Source organism: Helicoverpa armigera, chromosome 12 (assembly GCF_030705265.1).
Source record: "Helicoverpa armigera isolate CAAS_96S chromosome 12, ASM3070526v1, whole genome shotgun sequence".
Classification (NCBI taxonomy): Eukaryota; Metazoa; Arthropoda; class Insecta; order Lepidoptera; family Noctuidae; genus Helicoverpa; species Helicoverpa armigera.
In genome coordinates this window covers 1,639,167-1,666,313 of record NC_087131.1, presented here as the reverse complement: position 1 = coordinate 1,666,313, position 27,147 = coordinate 1,639,167, and the positions used below count along the sequence as shown (strand labels likewise).

At 36.4% G+C, this 27,147-nt stretch overlaps 1 protein-coding gene across 1 annotated transcript; it reads left to right on the top strand.

Annotated features, from left to right (window-relative positions):
- Positions 1-267: 267 nt before the first annotated feature.
- LOC110381688 (aminopeptidase N) lies at positions 268-27,068 on the top strand. Its single transcript, XM_064037222.1, has 15 exons — positions 268-470; positions 8,730-8,926; positions 10,166-10,839; positions 11,471-11,626; positions 12,471-12,791; positions 15,562-15,745; positions 16,158-16,393; positions 16,790-16,970; positions 18,432-18,630; positions 18,957-19,231; positions 19,768-19,964; positions 20,509-20,676; positions 21,809-22,022; positions 23,699-23,846; positions 24,310-27,068. Exons 2-15 carry the CDS (start codon positions 8,744-8,746, stop codon positions 24,438-24,440), a joined length of 3,267 nt encoding a protein of 1,088 aa, XP_063893292.1. The 5' UTR covers positions 268-470; positions 8,730-8,743; the 3' UTR covers positions 24,441-27,068.
- The last annotated feature ends 79 nt before the right edge of the window (positions 27,069-27,147 follow it).

The following is a 27,147-nucleotide window of genomic DNA, read 5'->3' as shown; positions in this document are numbered from 1 at the left end:
GTCAATTTAAAAACAGAATCAAAATAACTAGTTCTAAAAATACAACGCTTTTCCTGGATTATAATGATTATGCTAAATAGTTTTTTGTCTTACACACAAAACTACGTTCCAAGGTCATTCGTAACTGCTTTTCTTACCTTACTACTCATTGGCCAGCGAAATAACTCGCGGTTGTATAAATACTAATTTATGTTGACACAGCTGTGGTAAGGAATACAGGTGTGCTAGGGGCCAACCTAAAATGGTCGGTGAATACGTAAATTACGTTCACGGTAGGAGCGTGCATATCGCCATAGATTGGAGTCGCGCACACAGCTCGTAGTCGTTCCGTTTGAAATTCAAATTTCGAATTGTGATTTGTTTTTTTTTTCGCTTTAGAGGATTCTATGTGATTTTGTTTTTTTTTTTTGTTAGTTTGAATTTGAAAGTGGAAGTGTTTTTGAGAACCCTTTTTGGATTGGTCTGTGGCGGTAAGTTTACAATAAATACTTTTTAACAACTTGAAATAATTAATATTTGAGAAATTGGGGACGTAAAAAGTATTAAGTTACATATTTCATTTTGTGTGGTTAGGTCCATTACTCCATTGTGACTTGGTATTCCACTTTTGTAAATTAAAATTCTAATTGACTCGGTGGTCGAATATATTAAACATTAATTAGTGATTATAAATAGATTAAAAAATCACGTGTCTATTATACTTTTGAAAGGGTTGATTAACCTTTACACACTTTTGCACATAGTTAAAAATACCCGTCTTATTTATATTTATAAAGAATGTGTTTATATTAGTCGACTGCAAAAGTGTTGTAATTTTCAACAGAAAAGTAAATTCAATTAGCAGGTTATCGCGATAAAAGTACCAATAGTTTTGTGTTTCTTTGCAAATATAACAACGATATATTTTATTATTTAAATCTACCCTACCTTCGTAATATTAATATTTCCTATTGTCTAATGCATCTATGTACCTAATCTATGTAAATAAACATTATCAGACACTATTAATGGTTTGTTTGTATTTATAGGTTATTTTTAGGCTTGATATCTGACTGAAAATTCAACAATCAACTGTTTATTTACCTTTTCAGTAAACCAATATATGATAAGTGAACCTAAGATAGGAATAGATTTCATTGATCAGTTGTTATGCAGATACTTCAAATAATTGTTTTAAGACGCGGATACATAAATAATTTGCTAGCCTAGCCTACTTCCTACAAAACTACGATTGTTATCAAAATTTTTCAGTAGCTTTTACGTGATGGAGCAAGAAACATACACAATTCCATCTACACCTACATCTCAATACATCGACCTTGTGTGATGTGATGAAAACTACCAGAAAACACAGTTCCCGAAACGGATTCATAAACCATAATTATTTGTTTTGGTACATAAACATAATATAACAAATGATAATTGAATGGAGTGTTATTATCATGCCTTTTTGATACTATTGATACTGAATGACATGTTGAAACTTACATAAGTACATAATATATACAGTCAAACTGAGAACCTCCTTTTTTCAAGTCAGTTAAAAATATTTCGCACAATACACATGTTGTGTCCTCTATATATTTTAGCGGCCATCTGTTTTAATTAACCATTCAATTAATCTATTCATAGCAGTATTCAATCATCACTCCATTTAAAATGCAAAAACCGGTTAACACGCGATTAGCTGAAATAATGGGTTCAAGGTTAAGTTTTTTCGGGATTATCTCCAGTCTTTACCAAACATTTGCGGAATCAATAACAGACTTATCATCATCGTCAACCTCCAAACCTTTTTCCCAACTACATATGTTGGGGTGGGCAATAACAGACTTATGGGAAACAGTAAAGATACCAGAGTACTTGATGATGACAAAGACCCATAGTAGTCTCTGCCGCATAGTAAGACCTTTGAATATCATGGAGGATGAGTGCGTAAAGTAACGTAAGACGAATAAGATAAGTATGTAAGAATCGTGACGAATAGAGGCAGATGGGCTCGACTAAAAACTAGAAAACTTGTCTAAAATGTATGTGATAACTAAAGAGACCCAGAATTAAAACGAGTCACATACTAAGGAGAAGGTATTGTGATTATGCCAATATCGATAAAGCCACATGAAAAGGATCCAAAACTTCATGAACACCACTAGCAAGCAGTATAACAGCAATTAAGTGAAACAAAGACCATGAATAAAATCATAGAACTAATTAAGTATCAATGAATCGTTACGTAAACCCATGGAAAAGGAAAAAACAACATTAATGATCGGAATTACCTAAATAAGAACAAATAATACTAACAATTTTCCACCTGGCAACATTAATCACATAAAGAGGTCAGTAGTCTACAATTAAGTAATTTGTACGAAAGTAGTAATACCTTTTTGCACCTATGTAAAGTGATTTCGCAAATAATGGATGCAATAAAGAGTAATGGCCGGTTTCTTGCAGCAATGATTCTCTTTGCTGCTTTTGAACTGGTAAAGCGTTCAGTTTGAGTTGATAAAGCAATAATAAAAATGTATCGTGCAGTATGTTTACATACTAGTCCAAATATATACGAGGTCCCTATTCAGAGAGGATCCAAAACTTGATGGTTCAAAAAGAAGATTTTGAAGCCAGCTTACTGAAACTTTCATTTTGACAAATGGAAAAACAGATGAATTCTTTCCCAAAGCGATAATTTATCACAATCACAAAATATATTGCAGTTATTGGTAATTTTATTAGTTGATCATAATTTTAGAGAAGGATGATTTTGACATTTATATTACCTGTAATGTCTCAGACCAAAAACCTTCTAACATCATAGGTATAGTATTTCTAAATGATGAGCAAATTACACTAATGGAAGGTCAAGGGTGCATTAAAGAAGAAAAAACAAGACAAGTAGAACTTCCAAGTGCATGATGCATCCCGTCAAACGGTAGAATGAGGGAAATAGATTATTGTGCTCAAGTAGGTGATATCATGAGCTACAGTAATTGTGGTACGTGCAGTGCTCAATGATTTAAGTGATAATGATAGCTTGGTTAATACTGGTTCCTTGAAAACTGACGGTAGCATTCAAAATAATGATGCGGTGGTGGAGCCGTCGATTCTAGTTTTATTTCCCGGGATCAAGAAATAATGAGAACTACAGCTGACTGCCCGGCCTTTTCCCAACTATGATAAGCTCTGTAGCCTACCTGGATGTAGCTGAGTACCAGTGTTATTCCATGGAGCGACTGCGTATCTGACGTCCTCACCACAGTGAACTGGACAACCTGATATCTGCAGGCAAGGCATTGGAATTGACTGCAAATCTACCTACTTACTGTTCAATTGATTCAGTTAGTCACTTTATTCATTTAGCTGATTCATTACATACTAATAAAGCTGTGTCTGATTACTGGTTAAGTCAAAATGCGGTAGTTCTACTCGCCCACACATTCTTTCTACTTCACAACAAAACTGATCAATTGCAATGCGGGTTCTCAAACAATTGAAAGTTGTTGCTACTGCTCTAGTTGAATACATTGTTTGACATTCTATCCATCGATGCTAGTTTTATATTGTTTATTTTTTAATAAACATTTTTGAATTTAGACAAGAATAATTATTTTTGCTCTTATATGGTTTTTACCGGCATTGTTTTTTACCGTAGCTAACTGTATAGACTCCTTTATTTTTTTACACATCACTCGATTTAGATTATTTTCAGTATAGATATCTTATACCAGATTCGATACAGATCAATGCTGTATTTTATTTACATTGAACCTAGAATACATCAATAAAAGAAAAAATATCATCCTCCGCAGAAAGTTACTCAAATTCTTTAACAAATTCCAGCCAATAAAATATCACCTTAGTACCAATTTTTCATAACAAACGCCTCACGCAGTGTTATCGCACCCGCATGCTCATTGGCCACGCCGATGCATTGGACATAGTCCCTGCTGCTGTTATGCGTATTATACTACTAACTCGCTTTGAGTTTGAGTTTGGTAGTACCTGCCTAGTAAAAATTATTGCGTTTTACGAGCATCTCCGAAGCTAAAATATCGCACACTGCGCTCACCAACACCTCCAGCTTGGCAATGGTATGGGCAGCTTAGGGAAGGGTTTTCTCCAGTAGTGGAAATTTTAGGCTGTGCCTACGACGAGGAGTGTGATGACCATAACCAGGATGGATGGACAGTGGGGTAACGATGTGACTGGAAAGAGTGTCATTTGTGAGACGATGTCGCTCAGTCAAGAAAAGGACATACTGAGCCGATAGAACAACCTACAAAGAGTTAGGGCAGGGAGATGATGCTATGAAAACTATCCTAGTGAGACTAATGTCGGTGACGGTGAGTGTGACAATTGTGTTGTTACTTGACTGAGCGATAGGTCCTTCATGAACGAAATTGTCTACTAAGCATTTAAAGTGTTTAACTCCAGGGTCGCCACAATTCATCGTCGGTTATATCCCTATTTAAGTGAGAAGGTTAACCACAAAAACAATAATGTTTAAATAATATCGTAATATACCTATAGGCATAAATATTTGCTACATAAATCACTTTCCAATAACTGTCGAATTGTTATGTTTAACTACACATTATTCATAGCAAAAACCCATAAACAATGCCTACGTTTTATACTGCACAATTTTCTACGTTTAGTTTCTCTGAAAATTGCAATAAAATTACAAAATGACTAGAAGCTGACTACAAAATATTTCGATTGGATATAAAAGCTATGTGCATCATTTCATATACAATTTCATAACAACGTATTGTGAGCATCAGAAGATACTTTATACCCTGTGTGTGCCGTATTGAAGATATGACTATGTAGAACTACAAATGTCAATAGACAAAAAAATATCATAATCAGCTGCGAAACACAGCAGTCATTGAAAAGAAAAACAGTTAAGTAGGTACATTTCCAAAAATGTCACAGTTTAGTTTACCAGTAAATAATCTAGTAAAACTGACCGTAGCTGCACAAATCGTCAAAGCGAGCCAAATGCAATGGATTGCAATGGTCCTTGTGCACAATGCCAATACGAATCGTAATTATTATAATTACATTTCTTTGAATTATGCCAATTGCTAAATTATTGAGCTCATTTCGTGGTATAATTTCATTTGCAATTGCTGTGTCTGCTAGACTCATCAACTCGCCGACGATGAGCGATTTGATAAGGTGATGCGATACATTTTTTAGCTCTATGGATGAGACGTGTTCCTCCTTGATTCGAAAGAATATTAGTCCGAAATCTGACCATCTTGTTACTGTCATCTTTGGCAGTAGTTACTAATAATTAAAAGCCAGAAACTCTTACAAGTTTTCATACATGCGGTAAAACACTGATCTATAGGCACTTAGCTGCAACCAGGATTAACATCTTTCTCATTTTTATCACTCATTTCTCTGCCGTGATGTGTGTTGTTTTTCCTCAGTCGTTTTCATGTACAAAGGCTGATTTTCTTTTTATAAGTAAAAGGCTAGTGACTTTATATTTTTAATTCCAACTGAAGCACACGTGCGTTCGGTACAACTTTCAAATGCAGATGCCACTGTATTTACCTCTAGTTACCTTTTATACAACTAAGTTGTTATAACACTAATTGATATAGCTTATTGTATTTGAAAACAATAAGGTAATATCTATACATCACCATTGGCTGTTACATTGATAGCTTTCCCAAGCTATCAAATAACTAATTTGCATCTAATTGCATTTCAATCGAAGGTTCGAAGATTAGACTTTATATTCTTGTTTATTAAGAGACAGTTATTTTGGTTTATCATGATTGATGATTACCTATCGGTGCAAGATAGGTATATCTATTTATGACGTTGATATACGTACTAAAGAGTCTGTAAGTATGAGTAAATGACCTGTACACGCGCTTGCGCAAATATAAATGATTTTTCTTTATTTCTTTACTAATAACACAGAATATTTTGTGACTACATCATTTTGGCCCGTGACGCAAATCGTACTATTCACGTGTCTAGTTTTCCTCAAACAAACGAAGGAAGCCATCACAAAAAACCTGCCAAAAATGACAAAAAATTGCAATTCCAAATATAAACCACACAATAAGGAAACAGCAGTTTTTGAGATAGGCATACCTATCTATACATTGACGGCTGTGACCGTCTATTCGCAGACCTGAAAATTTGTTACGCTCTGAAAATTTGCAAATGAAAGACTTAGTGAAGGATATAACTATTATTGTAATAGGATAGTAATACCAAATAATGTATTGTTTGATATTGAGCGTTATCTAACACGAATATGGCAGATTTGACAATTATTTGAATGTTTTTGTTAATAACCAGATGATCATGTTACTGGTGATAACAGAGGTTGGTGCTCTCGTCAATGTTATTAACTAAAATTATTTGAGTGGCTAAGTGGCAAGTGCGAACTTCTTCCAATGTATTTCCAAAATTAGAGTTCGAAAAAGGTACCATTTATTCCAGGGTATACTTATATAGAATCTTAAGAAGAAGGTACAGTCAACTTCAGGTCAGTGGTAACAGTTGTATAGGAAAATCGTACTTATTACTATTGAGTTAAGGTGCATGACAGTTACCACTGATGTGCAGTCTACCGTACCTACCTCAGTACTGATATTTACTGCATCAGACTAGAGAAGACTTAGACCTAGACTGCGAGGTTTTGCCTTCGGATTATTTCTTTTCATACACTCGTCTTCGTTCTTATATTTCAATTGTCAAGAAATACGGTATTGCTACTGCCTCGTCCATTGTCATCAAGAATCAATAGCGAACAGCGAGAAGCTACAATAATTGACGAAACAAAGTGCCATTATTTCAAGGTAGTTTTTGACAAGGACGCCTTTAACGCTAATTATAGTTGAGGTATATAACGTAATTGTAGGAAGGCACTTTCTGGCTGGTAAAACTGACTTTCTTGCAGCATATCTAAGTTGATTATCACAAGACGAAGAAGTGGAAATTGCTGGTGATAAACAAATGCAAGCCACTTGACCGCGTGGTCGAGTGGTGTCAATTCCTGTGAAAGCTTTGTGCGGATTAAATAGAGGCATGTGTGATTCACCTAAGTATAGTGAAAGAACAGGAACAAATAGGTCTTAAAACTACAACAATTAGGTACAGTGTGCATGGAATTTTGTCCTCCACGATGTGCACAATACCTACCACCGCCGGTGTACAGAACAATAATCCGTAACCACAGAGCAAATAAATTATAGACACTCAAAGCCGGTAGGGCCACATAATGCATCAGTAATTACCTACCTGTGGCATATAAATGACATTTTGCTGTTTATTAATAGCCGTTTAATAACTTATGATGTGACCTGTTCTGAAGTCATCCATATAACTTAGAACATTGCCAGTTCTATATTTGGGCAATCTCGTTGGAAATGAAACCGCGAAAATTATACCTAATTATACCTACCAAAACCACATAGGTGAGGTATTGATACGTAGGTATTTGTAAAATTACCTACTTCATACATTTAACTTTCTTCCGTGTTTTGGAAGGCACGTTAAATTGTGGGTCTTGATTGTTTCAAAATTCAAGCCAAAAAGTCTTAGGTACAAACAACCAAGTAACTGGTGAGTGTCAGATAGGCAGTCACTCCATGACCTGTGTACAGTCATCTTCAGATCACTGGTAACAATTTTATAGGAAAATCGTACTTATTACTATTGAGTTAAGGTGCATGACAGTTACCACTGATGTGCAGTCTAGGTACCGTTCCTGTAAATCTATTGCTTTTGGTTAAACTCCAACGCGCAAAAACAGGGAAGATTCCTAATCTGTTGGAAAGTTTTAAAATCTGCCCACAGCTGTTCTATCTCGAATCTATATGAAGACAAAATTGTATCGTTGTTAAGCCAGTTCTTATGTGTCACTCAATATCCTACAATCAGTCGTAACCGCAGAACACCAGAAGCATTTTTAAAACATTACTTTGTAGTGTGTAACCACCATGACGTGACCATCTTTATGCAATCACCCTCATGGTTAAACCCACTGCACTTAGATAATTAACCCAACTGGAGACGCTATTGCCGTGCCTTCCCATCTGCTAACAACCGTGATGTAGATACATGACCATGTGTGCGTAAATTTTGTTTTTGTGGGCATCGTAAGGATGTGTTCATGGCGGTTCCGGTTGGTTAAATGCTCTTAGCCACTGAAGCACAGTAATTTCCTAATCATCAATTCGACACACTACCCACTATACTATTACAATCACGTGTCTTGATAATCAACTTTATAGCACGAATCACTGAATCGCCAATGATTCATTCTCATTTTGATCGGAAATTAAATTATTTTTACTAAGAATTTTGTTATTAGGAACTCCCAATGCTTTTATATCTAAAGGTAACTTCACAGTTAGCAACTGATATAGTGATTATAATATTGTTTTAATAATAACATTTAACTAATATTAGAAAGAGTTTTTTGCTCCCAATAATTCGAAGGCCATCAGAGTGCGAATGGACTTAATTAAAATAAAAGCCGGGTAGATAATTCATTGAGTAGATAGGTAGGTTAGATAGATACTTGCGTGTAACTAACAGTATTGATTATACGAAAACATTAGCTACACCTTAGTTTCACAGACGTCGTGCATTTTTCTATCAATACTCTAACAAGGTGTAGCTCCATGTAGCGTGCAAAATTGTGTTTTTTTAACCATTAAACTAACGATGTCCTCGTATCGCCATTGTTTCAGAATGAATTAGCAACATGACCCTCTCGACGAGCCGGCAGCAGTTCCTGGCCTATGAATCCCAAACTCCAGAAGATATCCAATATGGAAGAAGAGGAGGAATATTCATATCCAACTGCATCTGCATCTCTTTCATCTTCTGTGCAGTTATTGCTGCAGTCATAGTGGGCGTCATTGTGCACTTCATCACGTTCTTCAAGGTAAATCCGAGCTTACTCACGTCACATTTTTTATGTTCGAATACACAAGTATATAAAATCTCGCTCAAGCTGACGCTTATCTAATCTGCAACCAACTCCATGAGACGTTGCCCGATTTCAAGTTCAATTGTTATCTCGTAATAATACTCCTTATCAGTTTTAATTAAAAGCTACCGTCTTTAGTATGTTTTTTATCGAACTTTAATTCCGCAGTTACACGCTACTCCCTGCCTTTTGCGGATGGAAGCGGTTTAATAATCGTAATACAAACTGCTTGGTCCCAAATAAACGAGACCTTTGCCAGTTGCACCCAGTTCTGAAAAACATAAAACGTCAAAAGTCAAAATGACAATCGATCATTGAGTGTCTGAGAGTGCGCGATATTCGTACAATATTTTATTTTAAATAATAATTACCATTTATTTCAACGATAGTGCAAAAATGCGATAGTTTGAATAAATAATACGTGAACTCTTCAGTAAATACTGCATTTTATAACCTGTGATATTTTTATTTAACGTTCAAAATGTTTACGATAACAGTTTTAGTTTTTATTATGTTTGAAGGAGTTTTTATAAATGGAAATCAGAATGTAAGTACAAATAATTGCATTTTCGTGAAGGAATAGGTGCGTTGTGGTGTCCTGTACTTTTGTGTTTTCAAAGCTGAGGCTGGGCTCAATAAAAAAGCTCTTATCGGCCAATATTTTTTCAGACAAAAACATATTCTACATAAATGGTTCCTTCTTTTAATCTACTCATAATATAATTAATTGTTTACTAATTTAATAAATAAAAAATAAGGAACTTTGACTGGCCAAAATCATGTTTCAATTGCCATGTAAAACAGAAGTCTCAAACTATAAAAGTTTAATTTCAGTATAATTCTAATAATTTTGATTTGCCAAAATATAAGTAATAATAAAGAAATTGACTGGCGAAATCATGTTTTAACATCAAACACTAAATAAAAGTTCTACTAAATCTTAAATAACAAAGCTTTATGGATAATAAATCTGTTTATTATTAAGTTGAAATTGATTTCACTTTCATAAAGTAATTATGAAAAACATGTATTTTACAAGGTCTGTTACAATAACAGCAACAATATTCAACATCCATTTTTTAAATCATTTTCAAATAAGATAAACAATTAATAGCAGAGGCAATAATGGGCCATGCTTACACCCACTGCTACTGTAATAATCAGACACAACTTAATTCTTGTCTTTTGTTCCAGCTTTCACAAAAAACAGTAGACTTCTGGGATGAAACTGAACCGTTTGGTCTATCAAGTGCACCGTCACCAGACCTCAGACTCCCTTCCTACGTAGTGCCAAGTTTCTACAGACTGAAACTAAAAGCTGAACTAGAAAACTCCACGTACTCCGGGGACGTATACATCACTATACGTGCCAGTCGGAGCACCAAAGAAATTATATTACATTCTAAGAACCTCAGTATTAGTAGCAATGCTAAGCTTACCGAACAAATCTATGAGAAAATTGAGACGTTACAGTCTCCGAAAGTCAAGAGGGATGTTGAGGCTGCGGTAACGGCTACAGAGAATGTTACTGCTTTCGATGTTCCTACGACTCCAGCTGCTGTTGATCAGAATGCAACAGAGTCAACAGTGGCAGAAACAACAACGGTTGCCAGTAATGAGACTACTTTAAGTACGGATATAACACAACCGCCAACTCCAGTTGATACTGAAATAACCCACAGTGCGGTACGGACCATAAAAATCCTGTCCATAATAGAAGGAACTGGTGATAGACTAATATTGTCTTTAGAGTCTGCATTGAAAACAAATGTGGATTATATACTTCAGCTGTCTTTTGAATCAAAAATCTCCAACTCTTTGACTGGATTTTACAAGAGCACGTACATCAATGATAAACATGAGGAAAAGTAAGTCGTTTATTATGTGTGTTATGGCAGAATATGTTTGTGTTTGCCCTTCAGGGAATTACCTACTGTTTACTTAATTATCACCTTCATTAGCTTAGCCAATAATGTATGTAAAATAGCTATACTATATTTCAAAATGATCTATTACCACTGTCTTACCACATAATACTATACAACATCTTTTTTTATTTCATCAGTAATGTTAGTACATAATTTAATTAGGATTGACAAGCCTCTTTCTTTTAAGTATTCTTATCTCTTACAAAGCATTTATAGACCAAAGAAACTTGCTAGTCATACATTATCACATAATAGTATATAAACAATGATATGCTTCTCAAATTGTGACAAATTAAATCATTAAGGAACTTACCTAATTTGTCATTTTATATCTTTTTTTAAATTGTGTTCTATACTACTTGTGTATTTGTGTTCTGTACTGTAACAAAGAAGAAGCTTTTTTGTTTTTGCCCTGAAGGCTCCAAAATGAAAAAAAAAAGTTTTTTTTAATAATTGATAAGTTTCACTTTCCCGAGTAACATAAGCTATCTGGATACTTTGAGTATTTCCATGAAACAGATATTACTTAATAAGACATCTTCCGACACTGATATGCAACCTTATCTTCCAGGAACTTAGGGGTCACACAATTCGAGCCGACTTCGGCGCGGTCGGCGTTTCCTTGCTTCGACGAGCCGGCCTTCAAGGCCAACTTCGAAATCAGTATTGCACATCCTGAAACTGTCACTGCCTTGTCTAATATGAAGATTGTTGCTCAGGAACCTATGTGAGTAGAGAAGTTATTTAGTTACAAAATAAACAAATAAAAAAAATGATTCATTTAGGCTTTTATAAGCACTTGTCATTTTTGTAATGTACATGAGTACACAATACATAAGGTTGATTCTGGTTGGCCATTACAAAAGTAGCTTCCGATAGAGAAAAAAGGGCAAGAAACTCTGTGCTCAATTAGTGAGCAATTGAGCTGAGTGAAATATTGCTCCTTGCTATAATATGTAAAATTCAAGTGGCTTCTTGTATATTATGTATTGTGCTTTGATTAAGAAATTAGTGAAATAAAATTGTTAAAAATTAAAATGCAATCTGAAAGTTGATGGTCGTAAAACTGTTTATTTTACGTTTTTCAGTAGTTAACGATAAAATTGATTGATTACACTCGAATGCGTGAATTGTGTTATTAATCGCAGATAGCACGTGCTTGCGTAACTTCTTATTGATGTGTGTAACTTACAAATTAAACTTTTGCAAGTACAAATAATTACTATTTATTACATTAAGAGAATAGTTTGCTCATTTGCTGCCAAAACGGGTTGCAACCAGGGGTCTTTTGACAGCTTTCCACAGTCCTTAAAAGTATTTAAAGGGTTCTAAAATCGCTAAAAGGATGAATTTAAATATTTAAAAAGTATTTCTCGACGTCGACCAATAGTTGTGATGATAATTCTTACTAATTGCGTACCCATTCTGTCATCGATTCATGCTATCGGTTCACAATTGATCGATTGGTCAGGTAATAGCTTAAAGAAATTCATACGCCATTGGGTCCTTCAGTCCCAAAATGATACTCCCTTAAAACTGCAAGTCTTTAACTCCTACCATTTCTTCCACAGACCCGACCAACCCGGCTGGCAATGGACCCACTTCGACCGTTCAGTGAGCATGTCAACATACCTCGTCGCCTACGTTCTATCCGACTTTAAATCCCTAGAAACCAGTTACACAAGCAAAGACAACATTACTATTCCTATAAAAATATGGACAAGACCCGAATTGATAGGAAAAGCTAAATACGCTTCTACGATAACTCCGAAATTGTTGGCGTATTACGAAGAAGTTTTCGGCGTACCGTACGCGTTGGATAAAATGGATCTGATTGCTATTCCTGATTTCTCGAGCGGCGCTATGGAGAATTGGGGTCTGGTTACTTTTAGGTAAGTTGTTTTACCAGTCTTCTCAAGGGGTATCGGGTTGCAAGGGTTGAGGAGATTAGATAGGCTGTCGCTCCATGTTAAACTCTTGTACTCAGCTACCCTTATATCGACCCCAACATAGGCTTCATCAAAGTGGTGTGCAGAAGTTTTTAGACAACCAATAGGATTTTGTTATTCAATTACCATTTCTTAGTACCCTCCGCACATTCAATATTATTTCCGAGCGGAGAAAATCTATTGGTTTTTGCTGTGGTGGATTCGGTCCTAAATATGGTACGAACTGTACTCTAATTATATACTTAGCCAACATCGAATAAAATTACAGGTGTTAATTCTGACGTGTTTATGTCCGCAAAAACAAATGCTTGCAACCGGCTTAACCCAGTTTTAACCAGCTGATTACTGATCGTTACCGCATACACCTATACAAGAACAGCTACGGATCGTTACCCTTACTGATGACTCATTTTTTTATATATTTACTTATATTTACCGGAATCCTTTGTCTGTTCGTTTTTGTAGTCTTAACTCTAATCTGAGATAATGCTCATGGCCTTTGAAAAAAATATATTTTTTTAATCCCATTTTTTATTAAAATTATAAGCCAGTCTTCTGCCAGTAGTTTCACCAGCATACCATGGTAAATAATTTTCCTTCCATTTATCTAATCCACTCCCATTTATCCTTCCTCGATAAATGGACTAAGTATCTAACACTGATAAAAATTTGCAAATCAGTCCATGAGTTACTGAGTTAGGGCGTACAAACAAACAAATTCACCAGCTGTATAAAGTATGATAATCTCATTCTGTCTTAGAAACCTTAAAAATATTTAAAGGATAAGTCATCAGGTAGCCACAGACTTTAAAACCGCAAAGCGTAACCAGTTTTGAAAATAAAAGGTTATGTCATACTTGAAGTATGAGGTTGTGAATGACGTAAATAATGACATAATAATATTGTTTACTTGTTCTACGAGACAAGCTTGGCTGGGTTCAATTAACTTTGACAGTTAACGTCATGCCTGCGGTTAATGTGTTCGGTTAATTATTATTACCACTACTTTGTTCCTCTTTAAGATATTTTGCAACCACTGATTCCGAGGAAACTAAGTACTTACTACCCGCATCAAGATAAAAACAACATGCGTTTTCTCATATTGAAAACTATCGGTGTATCATATTTTATATAAATTGGTTCAGTAGTTTTAGCGTGACGCCTGACAGACGAACTTAAAAGAGTTACTATGGTATTTATAATATCAGTAAGGATATTGCTGTAGTCGCTTCCATAGAACAAGTTATTAGCCAAACTCGTGGTCTCATACAATTTTGGCAATATTTGCGTTTTAATCAAATTCAAGACAGATATTGATAAGTAATATTGTCAACTTATTTATTTGGGCATTCTACGTCTTGAACAAAGATCAGTTTATACCCAGCACAAACCAGTTTTATGTGAAATAATATTTTCATACTCACTTCTATACGCGTAATATCAGTCTAATCGTAAGAATTTTAACGCACCGTAGCGATAGGAAGGCGATTTCAACCGGCTTTTAGCGAGTAAGGAAGGTCGCTAGTTTAAACAATATTATTATATTTTACTTTAAAAATATATAATTTGAAATACTCTTTATATGAACAAAAAGCGTAACAAATAGCATTTAAATAATAAGTGCATCTAGGTATCTACAGTAGCATCTTGCCTCTATCCTAATTTGCTTTAAACTTAAAGGCATCCATCTCCCGAGCCTTTTCTCAACTATGTTGGGATCGGCTTTCACTGTAACCGGATGCTTGATGCTTGATGATTGCTTTAAACTTAAAAGATCTAGATATAACTGTAGAGGAGGAATGAACAAATCACATTTTGATTTTATTGTATTGCTACAAACAAATCAACATTTTTCTTTAGAAAATATGACATGTTATAAAAATTGCGACATGTGATTAGATGCTGTTCTATATTTTCTTCCTCTTTAAATAAAATTAAATTTCAGCAACAAAAGAACCTTCAGATGATGATTGTTTGTCTGTCTGTTTAGGCAGACTGTTAAAATGGCCTTTTCTCCTGTGGTAACTATGTCAATGCTAATAGAAAAGTCTTATCAACAAAACCATGACTCACTTTTAAGGCCATTAACTACCACTTAGAGCAATTACACATTACAAGTCGCTTATCAAAGGAAGAAGATAGTAAAGTTGTAATACGTGTCCTAGTGTAAATACCTACAATTTTAAATGGTTTGTGAATGGCTCAATTAACTATTTATTATCTTTGAGGATATGTCACATCGTGTATGAAATGACAAGAAAGGTTTACGCCTACGAAGAAGTTATTTCATATGGCAAGATTTTAATAAATGTCTAGTTTTCATGGCAAAGTAACTAAATACTCGTCCTACTATCTTCTCCAAGAAAAGATCCATTTACGTGTATACACTTTGGGTACAGAGGGGTACCGTATAAGGGAGAACATAAATTGGGGTGGTACATAAGGGAAGATATAAGGAAGTACATAAGTAGAGTAATTAGGTAGCTGTTAGAATATATGCCAGTTATTAGAAGAGTAGTCTAGAAGCCAGAAAGACTGGCCACCTTGCCAAGGGATATCGGGTTGCCCGGATAACTGGAATGATGAGATCAGATAGGCAGTCACTGCATGCGAAGACTGATACTCAGCTGCATCTGGTTAGACAGGAAGCTGCCCCAAACATAGTTGTGAAAAAGTTGGACAGATGATGATGACAATATGATTTTTTTCACAGAGAAACAACCCTTCTCTTCGATGAAGCGGAAAGCGTTCCCCGCGACAAACAGAACGTTGCTATCGACATAGCTCACGAGCTCGCCCACCAGTGGTTCGGCAACCTCGTCACCATGCGCTGGTGGACCGACCTCTGGCTCAACGAGGGCTTCGCGACCTACATCGAGTATGTAGGAGTAGACCATGTGAGTATATAGGCAATTTAGGTACTTAATTTAGGACTTCTGCTTACGTAATATGTACTTCAACCGAAAAACAGAATTGCAGGCATCTTTATTAACCACACAAAAAGGAGGTCATTCTGCAACCCTCAGTTTTGCCGTTGTTGTTTAAGGGCTCTGAAAGACCAAACTACCATATTCAGGTAGCAAGTGAAAAATATAAACTGATACCTGCCATTCTCTCTTGGCACTCCTTTCCTCTGCATCTACAGAGGGTGTAATCGTAGAAGATCAAGATGGAACTAGGTCGCAACAATTCCCACTGAGGTTGCAGTTTCTTTGCGTTGCACAATCACGTTTCGTCTTCCAAACTCCTCAAACCTGGCAGCAACTTTAAACTCAGTATTTTATTCTGAAATACCATGTTTTATTCCAGGTGGAACCCGAATGGAACATGTTCGAATCGTTCTCGCGGGACAAGATGGACCTTCTACGTTCCGATGCTCTAAAGAATACTTCTCCCGTATCTCGCAAGGTTGTGGACGCTTCGGAAATATCGCAGAAGTTCGACGAGATCTCTTATACTAAGGGAGCTAACTTGATACGTATGCTGAACCATACGATATCGGAGGAGCTGTTCCATAAGGGATTGGTGATTTATTTGAATCTATGGTAAAACTTTTGTGATGTCTTGATACTTGTTAAAAGTTTGTTTATGACTAAGTTTGACGGGCTTTTTATAAATAACCAGCGACCCAACTCTGTTTCGACTTTTTTTTTTGTTCTCTTCATGTTCTTACTATGTCAGACTATAACTGACTAAAACCCACCATGCATCTTCTTAATCCTTTTACGTACAAGGGCCGCGGTAACTCTTTCGAACAATCTCACAGACGCACGCCGACAAATTCCGTATGAAACATAAAAAACATAAAATATAAAACATACATATAAAACATAAAACATAATACTAGCATAGTTCGCCAAGATACATCGACCGTAGTGTCCATAGATAACCAGTTCTACCACAAAATAGGCATAATAAAGTACCTATTAATATCTTTTCAGGAAATACTCAAACGCGGAAGAAAACGACCTATGGGACGCGATGTCGCGAGCTACGGTATCAGATCCGACGCTAAAGGATCTGAGCGTGGTGCAGTTCATGAACTCGTGGACGCGGCAGGCGGGCTACCCCGTCGTTAACGTCAACAGGAACTACGACAACGGACACGTTGAGTTCGAACAGGTCAGTTATAAGATTTTGGGTCATGAAAAGTGTGTTTTAACCGACTTCAAAGAAGGAGGTTCTCAATCCAATTTTAGATGTTTTTGGAATTTACATAGGTTGTAGTTTGTTTTTTAGGGTCCGTATAAAATGTGTTTTAACCGATTTCAAAATAAGAGGTTCTCAGTCCAATTTTGGCAGTTTTTGGAGTCCACTTAGGCGATAGTGTATTTTTTAGGTCAATTTTCGTTTTTCGACGTCTAAACAGTTATGGAGATCATTGTTAAGGGTCATAAGCTAGAGAGAGCTATGGGCCGCGATGTCGTGAGCCACAGTATCAGATCCGACGCTAAAGGAGCTGAGCGTGGTGCAGTTCATGAACTCGTGGACGCGGCAGGCGGGCTACCCCGTCGTTAACGTCAACAGGAACTACGACAACGGACACGTTGAGTTCGAACAGGTAGGTGTAGAAAGAAGTTAGATTGTAGTGTTTTTAAGTATAAAAAGTGTGTTTTAAACCGACTTCAAAAAAAGAGGTTTTCAATCAAATTTTGGGTGTTTTTGGTGCTAGATGGTTATATAGGGTCCATTTCTGATTTCTTGGGGCTTGCAATAGTTAGTGGGAGTCATTCTTATTCTTAAGGGGTCTTAAGCTAGAGAGAACTATGTTGGAGCTCACATAGGCGATAGTATGCTTTTTAGGGTCTGTTTCTTGGGGTCTAAACAGTTAGGGAGATCATTGTTAAGGGTCATAAGCTAGACCGATCTATGGGACGCGATGTCGCGAGCCACGGTATCAGACCCGGCTCTGAAGGAGCTGAGCGTGGTGCAGTTCATGAACTCGTGGACGCGGCAGGCGGGCTACCCCGTCGTTAACGTCAACAGGAACTACGACAACGGACACGTTGAGTTCGAACAGGTAAGATGTAAAAGGTTTTTGGGGAGAAAGAGTGTCTTTAGGAGATCAAAGCGTCTTTTAACCGACTTCAAAAAGGATGTTTTCAATCCAATTTTGACTGTTTTTGGATTTCACATAGGTGCTAGTTGGCTTTTTAAGGTCCATTTCTGTTTCTCGGGGTTCAACTGTCGAGTTCGAACAGGTAAAGAAGAGGACTAGTCGCAAAATTCCTTGACGTACTTGATCGTGGTCCTAGCTATTTAGATTTAGACAAGAACCTGTAAAAAAACTGTTCTCGCGTGGGAAAATTGGACGCAGTATGGCAATATACACTCGGTCAACTTTGCGGAGTTCTTTATCCACTTTTCCTCGGATGCATAAACCATTGGAAAACTTTTCCACATTTGTACAGTTTTTGAAAATCGAACTAGTTATGTCGTGGGGTCCTTGAAGATCTTTTTTTAGATTAATAGTTCGATTAGGTAAAGGGTTCCATTACTAGGATTTTTGTTGTTTGAATATGTTCAGAGGTAGTTTAAAATTCCCTAATATTTATTTTATACCTAAAATTTATTTATTTACAGCGCCTCTTCACCTCAGCAACAGACCCATACCAGAAGATGATAGACCAGCTATGGCACATCCCCATCAGTTACACCGTAGTAGACTCTCCAGTAGACTCCTGGTCTACTAAGCCGAAGACCTGGCTCAAAGGACGTATCAGTACGGTCACTGTGCCTATCAATGATACTCAAGCGTTGTATGTTAATGTCGATGCTATTGGTAAGTTTCATGAGCTGCCTAGCCTTTCAGTAAACTGATGTCTGCTTTCACGGTTTATGATCTATCCAGGGTTTTATATAAAGTGAGTGCCTATCTGACCGTCTCAACCCATTTATACAGCAACCATAGAACCCTTGGTATGAACTGCTTGTCTGACATTGTTCGTCTGCCAAAGGTGATTATCAGCCAGACTCGAACAAATTAACGTGCCCTCCGAAATACCTACGGAGAAACTCGTCATGACAAGATGGTTACCCATTTAGCCACAAACTCCTCTTTCACATTACTTTTCATATAACTTTTAAAATTTTCTAAACCTCTTCCAGGCTACTACAGAGTAAATTACGACAAGAAAAACTGGCAACTTCTAAGCGAGGCCCTCAAAGCTGGTCACGTGAAATCCCCCATTACAAAGTCACAGCTCATAGATGACGCCTTCAATCTAGCCAAGGTTTCTCAGTTAGACTATAGTTATGCACTCGGTTTGACTACCTGTGTCATCAATGGGGAAGACTCGAAGATGGTGTGGGATTTACTGTTGAATAATATGGCCTTCTTGAGACATAATATGAGGTCCACTTCGGGATATGTATATTTCCAAGTGAGTATTTTTTAAGCTACATACATATTTTTTGTTTTGTTTATTTTAGTCTAAATCATAGATAAATGCTTCTGTTTTGTTAAATGAAAGTGACTTGAGAGGTGAAACATGGGAACTTTTTTTCGAAAGACAGCCCTTAAGTCTATCAATTAATGTTAAAAAAATTATGCTTATTTTACAAAAATAAATAATTAATGTATATTCTTTTTATTTTTGCATCTGTTTAGTCTTTTTCTGAATATAATACTCCATTCAAAAAAGACCTTATTTATTTCTTATACTTTTAGCACATATTTATTTTGCTATTATAATGCAACGAAAGCAAAATCACTTATCTTTATTTTGCTTGATGGCGAGGCCTTTGTCCAGCACTGTGACATTACAGGCTAATAATATCATCATTTCATTAAAGTTGTCTCAAAAGCATATTAGCATCTGCCCCACGTTTGCCTTCCAAAAATCCAGGACTCTGTAGTCCTGTGGTCTGGAAGAGACGTACAAAATAATAATAATAAAATCCTTATTTTCCTTTTCAGGACTACATGCGAATAATCCTAGCTAAACAGCTAGAGCGAGTGAACTACGGGCTCAGCAAGCCGAAGGACGACAACGAAGCGTTCTTAATAGAGAACCTCGTGATGTGGGAGTGCTACGTGGAGGCGCCGCGATGCCTCGCGTGGGCTAGAGAGCAGTTCCGCAACTGGACCACGCAGCAAGATGTTAATAATAACCCGTAAGTGGTTTATATAGCTGGTATACGCTTTACTTTCATTTTGTAAGGTTCATACCTAAAGGCAATAATGGAAAATTGGGAACGTGTTACTAAGATTTCAATGTCCGTTTGTCAATTACCATGCTGAATTTCATAGGCCGTAATAGTTAGACAGAAATGTTCACAGGTGTATTTCTATTGCTACTGAAATATAAAATAAAGTTCTTGGCCAGTTTTTAAATATTTATAGTCAATCCAAACTATTTAAATGCATGCCATGGTCCATAGATGACCATGATGTCCATAGATGTCCATAGATGAGTGACTATTTTATGTCACTACATACCTATGCTGACATTTGTACTTTTGTGACTTTTATTGCATTGTGCACCTTTTAAAAATCAAGCAACCCCTCGTGTAAAATGCTTGTCAGATTTATTCGATTCTTAACTTACTTGATTGATTGATATTTATTTGATTAATAACTTACTTGATAGAGATTTTTTTGTATGAAATTAGCTATTTATATATGATACCAATTAATGAGGTTTTTTTTTCTCCCCAGCATCCCGTCCTACCTCCGTTCTCTAGTGTACAACATGGCGCTGCGTCACGGCGGTCGCGCGGAGTTCGACTTCTTATGGGACGTGTTCGTCAACTCCACCGACCCCAACGTCAAGAGTCTGGTGATTAACAACCTGCCCAGCACCAGGGAGGAGTCGCTTATTACTATGTGAGTATTTGTATGTTTACCGTCACATCGGGCTATGAGAGTGAAGGAATAGGGAGTGCACTTGTGTTTGCGCAAATGCTCGTGCACTATAATATGTCCTGCGCAGCTGACTGATCTCCTTACTTGAGAACAGCCGCCGTGGCCGAAATCGGCCGTGGACGCCATTATTTGTATGTTTGGGCCCAGCAGGGCCAAGGTCTGTCTGGGCTGCGGGATTGTTCGAAAGAGTTACCGCGGCCCTGGTACATAAAAGGCTTAAAAACTAACATGGTGGGGTTTAGTCAGTAAGAGTCTGACACTCCCTCATGCTGGTAACCACAGGAGGAGGGGTCATTCGATGATTTCCAATCAAAAAACATTTATTAGTTTGTCGTTATAGGGGATGATATGATACGTGTCGTGAATATAACTGGTATAACGTCACTTTAAATTGTATGATGTCGTTTTATCGTTCATGCAATTGTGGATCTAGCGTGCTACATTATTGCTAGATGAATGTGTCACACACAAGTGTGAAGACAATGTATGAAGTCGTGGTGGCCTAGTGGGCAAAGAACCAACCTCTCGAGTAAGAGGGTGCGGGTTCGATTCCAGGTCAGGCAAGTACCAATGCAACTTTTCTAAGTTTGTATGTACTTTCTAAGTATATCTTAGACACCAATGACTGTGTTTCGGATGGCACGTTAAACTGTAGGTCCCGGCTGTCATTGAACATCCTTGGCAGTCGTTACGGGTAGTCAGAAGCCAGTAAGTCTGACACCAGTCTAATCAAGCGGTATCGGGTTGCCCGGGTAACTGGGTTGAGGTGGTCAGATAGGCAGTCGCTTCTTGTAAAGCACTGGTACTCAGCTGAATCCGGTTAGACTGGAAGCCGACCCCAACATAGTTTGGGAAAAGGCTCGGAGGATGGATGAATGTGTCACACAGAGTTTTCGAAATTCTGATTTTATTATTGGAAAGGGCGTCTTAAGTATTAAAATTCTCATTTATTTATTTACTTAAAATTGTTGTACACACCATAATAAAGAAAGAAAGAATTTGCAAAGGTAATGCTTATTTCTAAAGAAATCTCTTCCTCTTAATGGCCTAAAAGCATTGTATCTCAATCTAACCCTTACAATTTTCTTTCCAGGCTTCTAGAAAAATCTCTAACGGAAATACCAAAACAATACGCAGTAGCAGCGTGGAGCGTAGAACCTCCTCTGGGCAGTCGGCTCGCGCAGGACTTCCTCGTGAAGAACTTCGACCGCGTGTACAATAAGTTCACGCAGATGGACGCTTTCACGTTCCCCGCTGTACTGAGTGGAGCTTTCGGGTTTATTTCTACTGAAGAAGAACTTAGCAAGGTAAGTTTCTATTTTGGTAATCTTCTAGAAAGTTCGGAAAGTACACGGTGGTAGCATAGAGCGTAGAACCTCGCCTGGGCAGTCAGCTAGCACAGGACTTTTGAGTACGAAATTTCACAATCCCGGCAGTGCTGAGCGGCGCTTTCGGGTTTATTTACACTGAGGAATTAAGCAAGGTAAGTTTGACTGACATTCTAGAAGGTTATAGAAAATTATAGTAGCATTACGCGGTGGTGGCATGGAGTGTAGAACCTCCCCTGGGCAGTCGGCTCGCGCAGGACTTCTTCGTGAAGAACTTCGACCGCGTGTATATAATAAGTTCACGCAGATGGACGCATTCACGTTCCCCGCTGTGCTGAGCGGAGCTTTCGGGTTTATTTCCACTGAAGAGGAATTGAGCAAGGTGAGTTTCTTTTTTGGTTATCTTCTAGAAGGATGTAGAAAATTCTAGAAGCAATACGCGGTGGCAGCGTGGAGCGTAGAACCTCCCCTGGGCAGTTAGCTAGCACAAGACTTTTTAGTATAAAACTTCACATTCCTGGCTGTCTTGAGTGGCGCTTTCGGGTTTATTTCCACTGAAGAAGAATTAAGCAAGGTGAGTTTCTTTTTTTGTAATCTTCTAGAAGTTTCTAGAAAATTCTAAAAGCAATACGCAGTAGCAGCGTGGAGCGTAGAGCCTCCCCTGGGCAGTCGGCTCGCGCAGGACTTCTTAGTGAAGAACTTCGACCGCGTGTATAATAAGTTCACTCAGATGGACGCATTCACGTTCCCCGCTGTGCTGAGCGGCGCTTTCGGGTTTATTTCCACTGAGGAGGAATTGAGCAAGGTAAGTTTCTTTTTTGGTTATCTTCTAGAAAGTTATAGAAAGTTCGGAAAGAAATACGCGGTGGCAGCGCAGAGCGTAGAACCTCCTCTGGGCAGTCAGCTAGCACAGGACTTTTTAGTACAAAACTTCACATTCCTGGCTGTGTTGAGTGGCGCTTTCGGGTTAATTTACACTGAGGAATTAAGCAAGGTAAGTTTGACTGACATTCTAGAAGGTTATAGAAAATTCTAGAAGCAATACGCAGTAGCAGCGTGGAGCGTAGAACCTCCCCTGGGCAGTCGGCTCGCGCAGGACTTCTTCGTGAAGAACTTCGACCGCGTGTATAATAAGTTCACGCAGATGGACGCATTCACTTTCCCCGCTGTGCTGAGTGGAGCTTTCGGGTTTATTTCCACTGAAGAGGAATTAAGCAAGGTTAGTTTGACTGACAAGGTTCCAGAAAATTCTGAAAGAAATATGTAGTAGTTCGAATGGAGTGTAATATCTTTTGTGAGGTTTGCATATTGGTCCCTCGAGTTTATCTTCAGTGAAAAGGCACAGCAATGGCGTTTTGTACATGTCGTGTACTTTAAATGTCACAGTCATTATAGAAGATTTTAGAAACAATACGCGATAGCAGCATAGAATTTAGAAATGTCCCCTTTGTGGCTAATATTTATTTATCTAATGGAGGAGCTTAGGATAACCTGCATGGCTGTGTTTATTCTAATACCGCATCGTAATTTTAGAAAATTCAAAAAAAATGAAATATTGTTTTTATTCGTCTAAAATTAGTTTTGCGTATCCTCTCAAAATACTACCCCCTATTACCAAACACAATATTTACGTCCGATTTTTCTTCTTTTCCCAGCTAAAATCCTTCGCTCTGAAACACAAGGAACAGTTGATGCCGATGTCACAAACTCTTCAGAAGCTAGTTGACACGGCCACATTCCGCATCGACTGGATCAGGAAGCATTCTGCCGGCATCAGCCGCTGGTTCAAGGACTATGTCTCAGGTATAGCGAGGTTTAATAAACTGTGCTAGCATGGATGGGTAACCGATACCTTAGGAGATTGCCTACATATATTATATGCAAAAACAAGCAAAGAAATTGTAAAGATCCTGCTTGTGATCTCCAGTTGAATGATCTTCATATTGGAGTATGATAATGTGGGCAGTCAATGTATTTATATGGTGTCCTTCGAAGTGATGAGTCAGATGGACTAACATTTGACTTCCAGGCATAACTTTTTTTGGCTCTTAGCTATACGAAAAGGCGTGGTATATAACAGTCACTCAACCGCTATTGTACAATTGTATTTCTGTCTTCTAACTAAGGCATTGAACTTTATCAGGGAGGCACGTTTTTTTCTTATAATTTGTTTTGTTGTTAATATGTATAACATTTCATTAACCTTTTATATACAAAATTATAACATTTCTCAACTTTCATTACCATAATATTTTTTCCATCCCAGGTAAACTACCAATATCGCAGCAAAGTACAGTTCCTCCCACCTCCTCCCCTGCTGACGTCACCAGCCCGGCGGCCGACGTGACGTCACCGCCGCCCGCGACACCACCCACCACTGCCGCTCCACCAGCGTAATACATTATAATGTCATTATTTTCAATTAATTATATTTATTTTATTATTATAAGCTGTTGATTTGCATCCGTGTCAAATTCAAGAACTTAATTATGCTAATGATACTCAATCCAAATCAAAAATAAAATGGGTAGGGTTTTTTTTAATTTACAAAAATCTGTCAGTGTAACCCAGCCGTATTTAAACTCGGCGCGTGTGTTACTAGCCTTACAACCACGCTGCGCTCTCGCACAAACGCTAACACAATGCATACGCAGCGACCATTCATTAATTCTGGAATACTATTAAATTACAAGAACAAAAAAGCAGCACATTTCAGCTATTTCCCGTATTACAATTGATTTACTAACGTATTTTATGTCATCCTCCTCAAATTTGACCCGGATGCAAATAAACAGCTTGTATGTTCTCGAACGTTCCTTAGGCGTACATTTATAGTGAAGGGCAAAGAAGAACTTTATCGACATTAAAATGGAATCTAAAATCAATTAACACTACTGTCACGTACAGTTACTTTGATTATCTTCATCTTTTAAATGTGATAATTATTTTTCGATATTATTTCAATAAAAATAAAGTCGATATTGTATCGATACACTTTACTTTGTTACACCAATTTCGACTTTAGTTGATTTCTAATACAGTTGGTATATGCTAACACTTTTGTGAGCCTACACGGGTTTTGAGCTATTGACCCAAAGTCGGTAAAATCTGTATAATACAAAAATATTATTTATCGAACCTCGATATATGGCAGCTAATATTTCTAAGTTTTTTTTTCTGATTTCAAATTGGGAAATGTAAATGATCTAAAAATATAAAGCCTAAAATAATTTTAATTTAAGTAGTTTTTATTTAGCAGTATACATTGCGATATTTATACCTAAGCCGCGAACTAGTCGCCCGAAATAGAAAATTACTTTTAATTTAAAAAAAACTATATATTTTAATGAGTATATAATTTATTCTAAATTCAATTACCGTAAAATGAAACCTAAAGTGTGCCATTTCTATAAATGAGTTCATATTTTTGCGGTAATTTAGTTCTAGACAATCTTATATCTTTTGTAACTTGATATAAACTTTTACATAATATACAAAAATAAAAATCGTCATGTGAGACAAAATTATTACAATACCTATGGAGAAAAATAAGTCTTTACTTTGTCAAACAAATTCACATACTGTCAAAATATTTCAATTATTTTGTAATCAGACAGTATGCTGGAAATTTGAAGACAACACTATTTTATATTTAAAATATGTCAACTCGATAAAAACCACGAATATCGATTCTTTTTATGCGATACATATTTTTTAAACGATGTTTTTTAAGACTTCTATTATTATGTATATTTTATGTTTACGTATTTATGTATTTCTGTTCATATTAATACTTAAGATATTATTTATTAGAAATTATAACTTTTAAAAAGTGTGTATTTTCATAATAGGTATTTGCCAAATTAGAGTGTATGTAAAGCTAAGCTAGCTAGTTCTTAATATTTGGCAAAATAATATGTACTTATTATAATATGTTTTATAAATTAAAGCTTATAATAATTTTAACTTTTATCGAAAATGTTAGTTTTTAAAGCAAACATCACATTTTAGTTTTAGTACAATCAATTGAAATAAACACTGTTTGTTACACATAATATTATTTACATTCTACCAAAAATTTCCGTTCTACAATTGTTTGATAAATATTTAAAAATAAAAAAATACGCACAAGAGTCGATGTAAAGATTGTAGAATATAAATAAAATAAAATTTATCGATAAATGCACTGCACAACACTATGTATTAAAGGCCTGCTTCCCACCAACGTTTTGCTTTGTGTTCAGTTTTAAGTGTTATCTTACTACGGATTCCAAAATCGATCCATCAGTGGTCTTTCGATAAGAGATCATTTGTATGAAGCTAGTGTCAATATTTCAATCTCTAATCGAAAAATGGATGGATCAGTTATTGGAATCCGCAGTTACTATCTCATAATGTGGCTATGAAATGTATAATACGAATTAGTCATTGTCGTGTCATAAGCTTAACCATAGAGCAATTTATTTACCAATAAATAAACTATGAATAATTTTATGTAGGCTAAAAATATTTTAAAAGTTACCAAACTTAAAAAATTTAATGGCAAAAATAGATTTTAATTAAAATATTAAGGAGAATAGATAGTGTCAAAAAATCTGTGGTGATTATATAAAATATCATATTATCGTCAAAAGAAAACAAGAACACATTATATACAAAAAGAACATGAAAAATGAAAAATATTGCTGTGACCTAAAAGGCAGACAGTTGAATTTGATACTAAGATTAAAGAAAATATATAAATACTAAATACCGTTAACCTATACATTCCTTTTTAATATTTATTAAGTGCAGTTGGCAACACTACCGACATTAAATACTATTTTATTCAACCTATTTACACTTTCTAGTATAAAAAAAAAATATTTTAACGTGTGCTAAATACATTTTTATACCCAAAATTTTAGTAAAAAAAGTTGATTCTGTTGCCAACTGAAGTTATTTTTATTCATATTTAATTTGTTCCTATTTATTATTTAATTTGGAAACTTCTCGAATTTAGATAAACTTTTTTGTTAAAATGTATTTGTCTAAAGTTTTATTTGTAAGTGTTTGCATGTGGAAGCTTCGTGTTGAATAAATAATTTAATTATTACAATTTGTT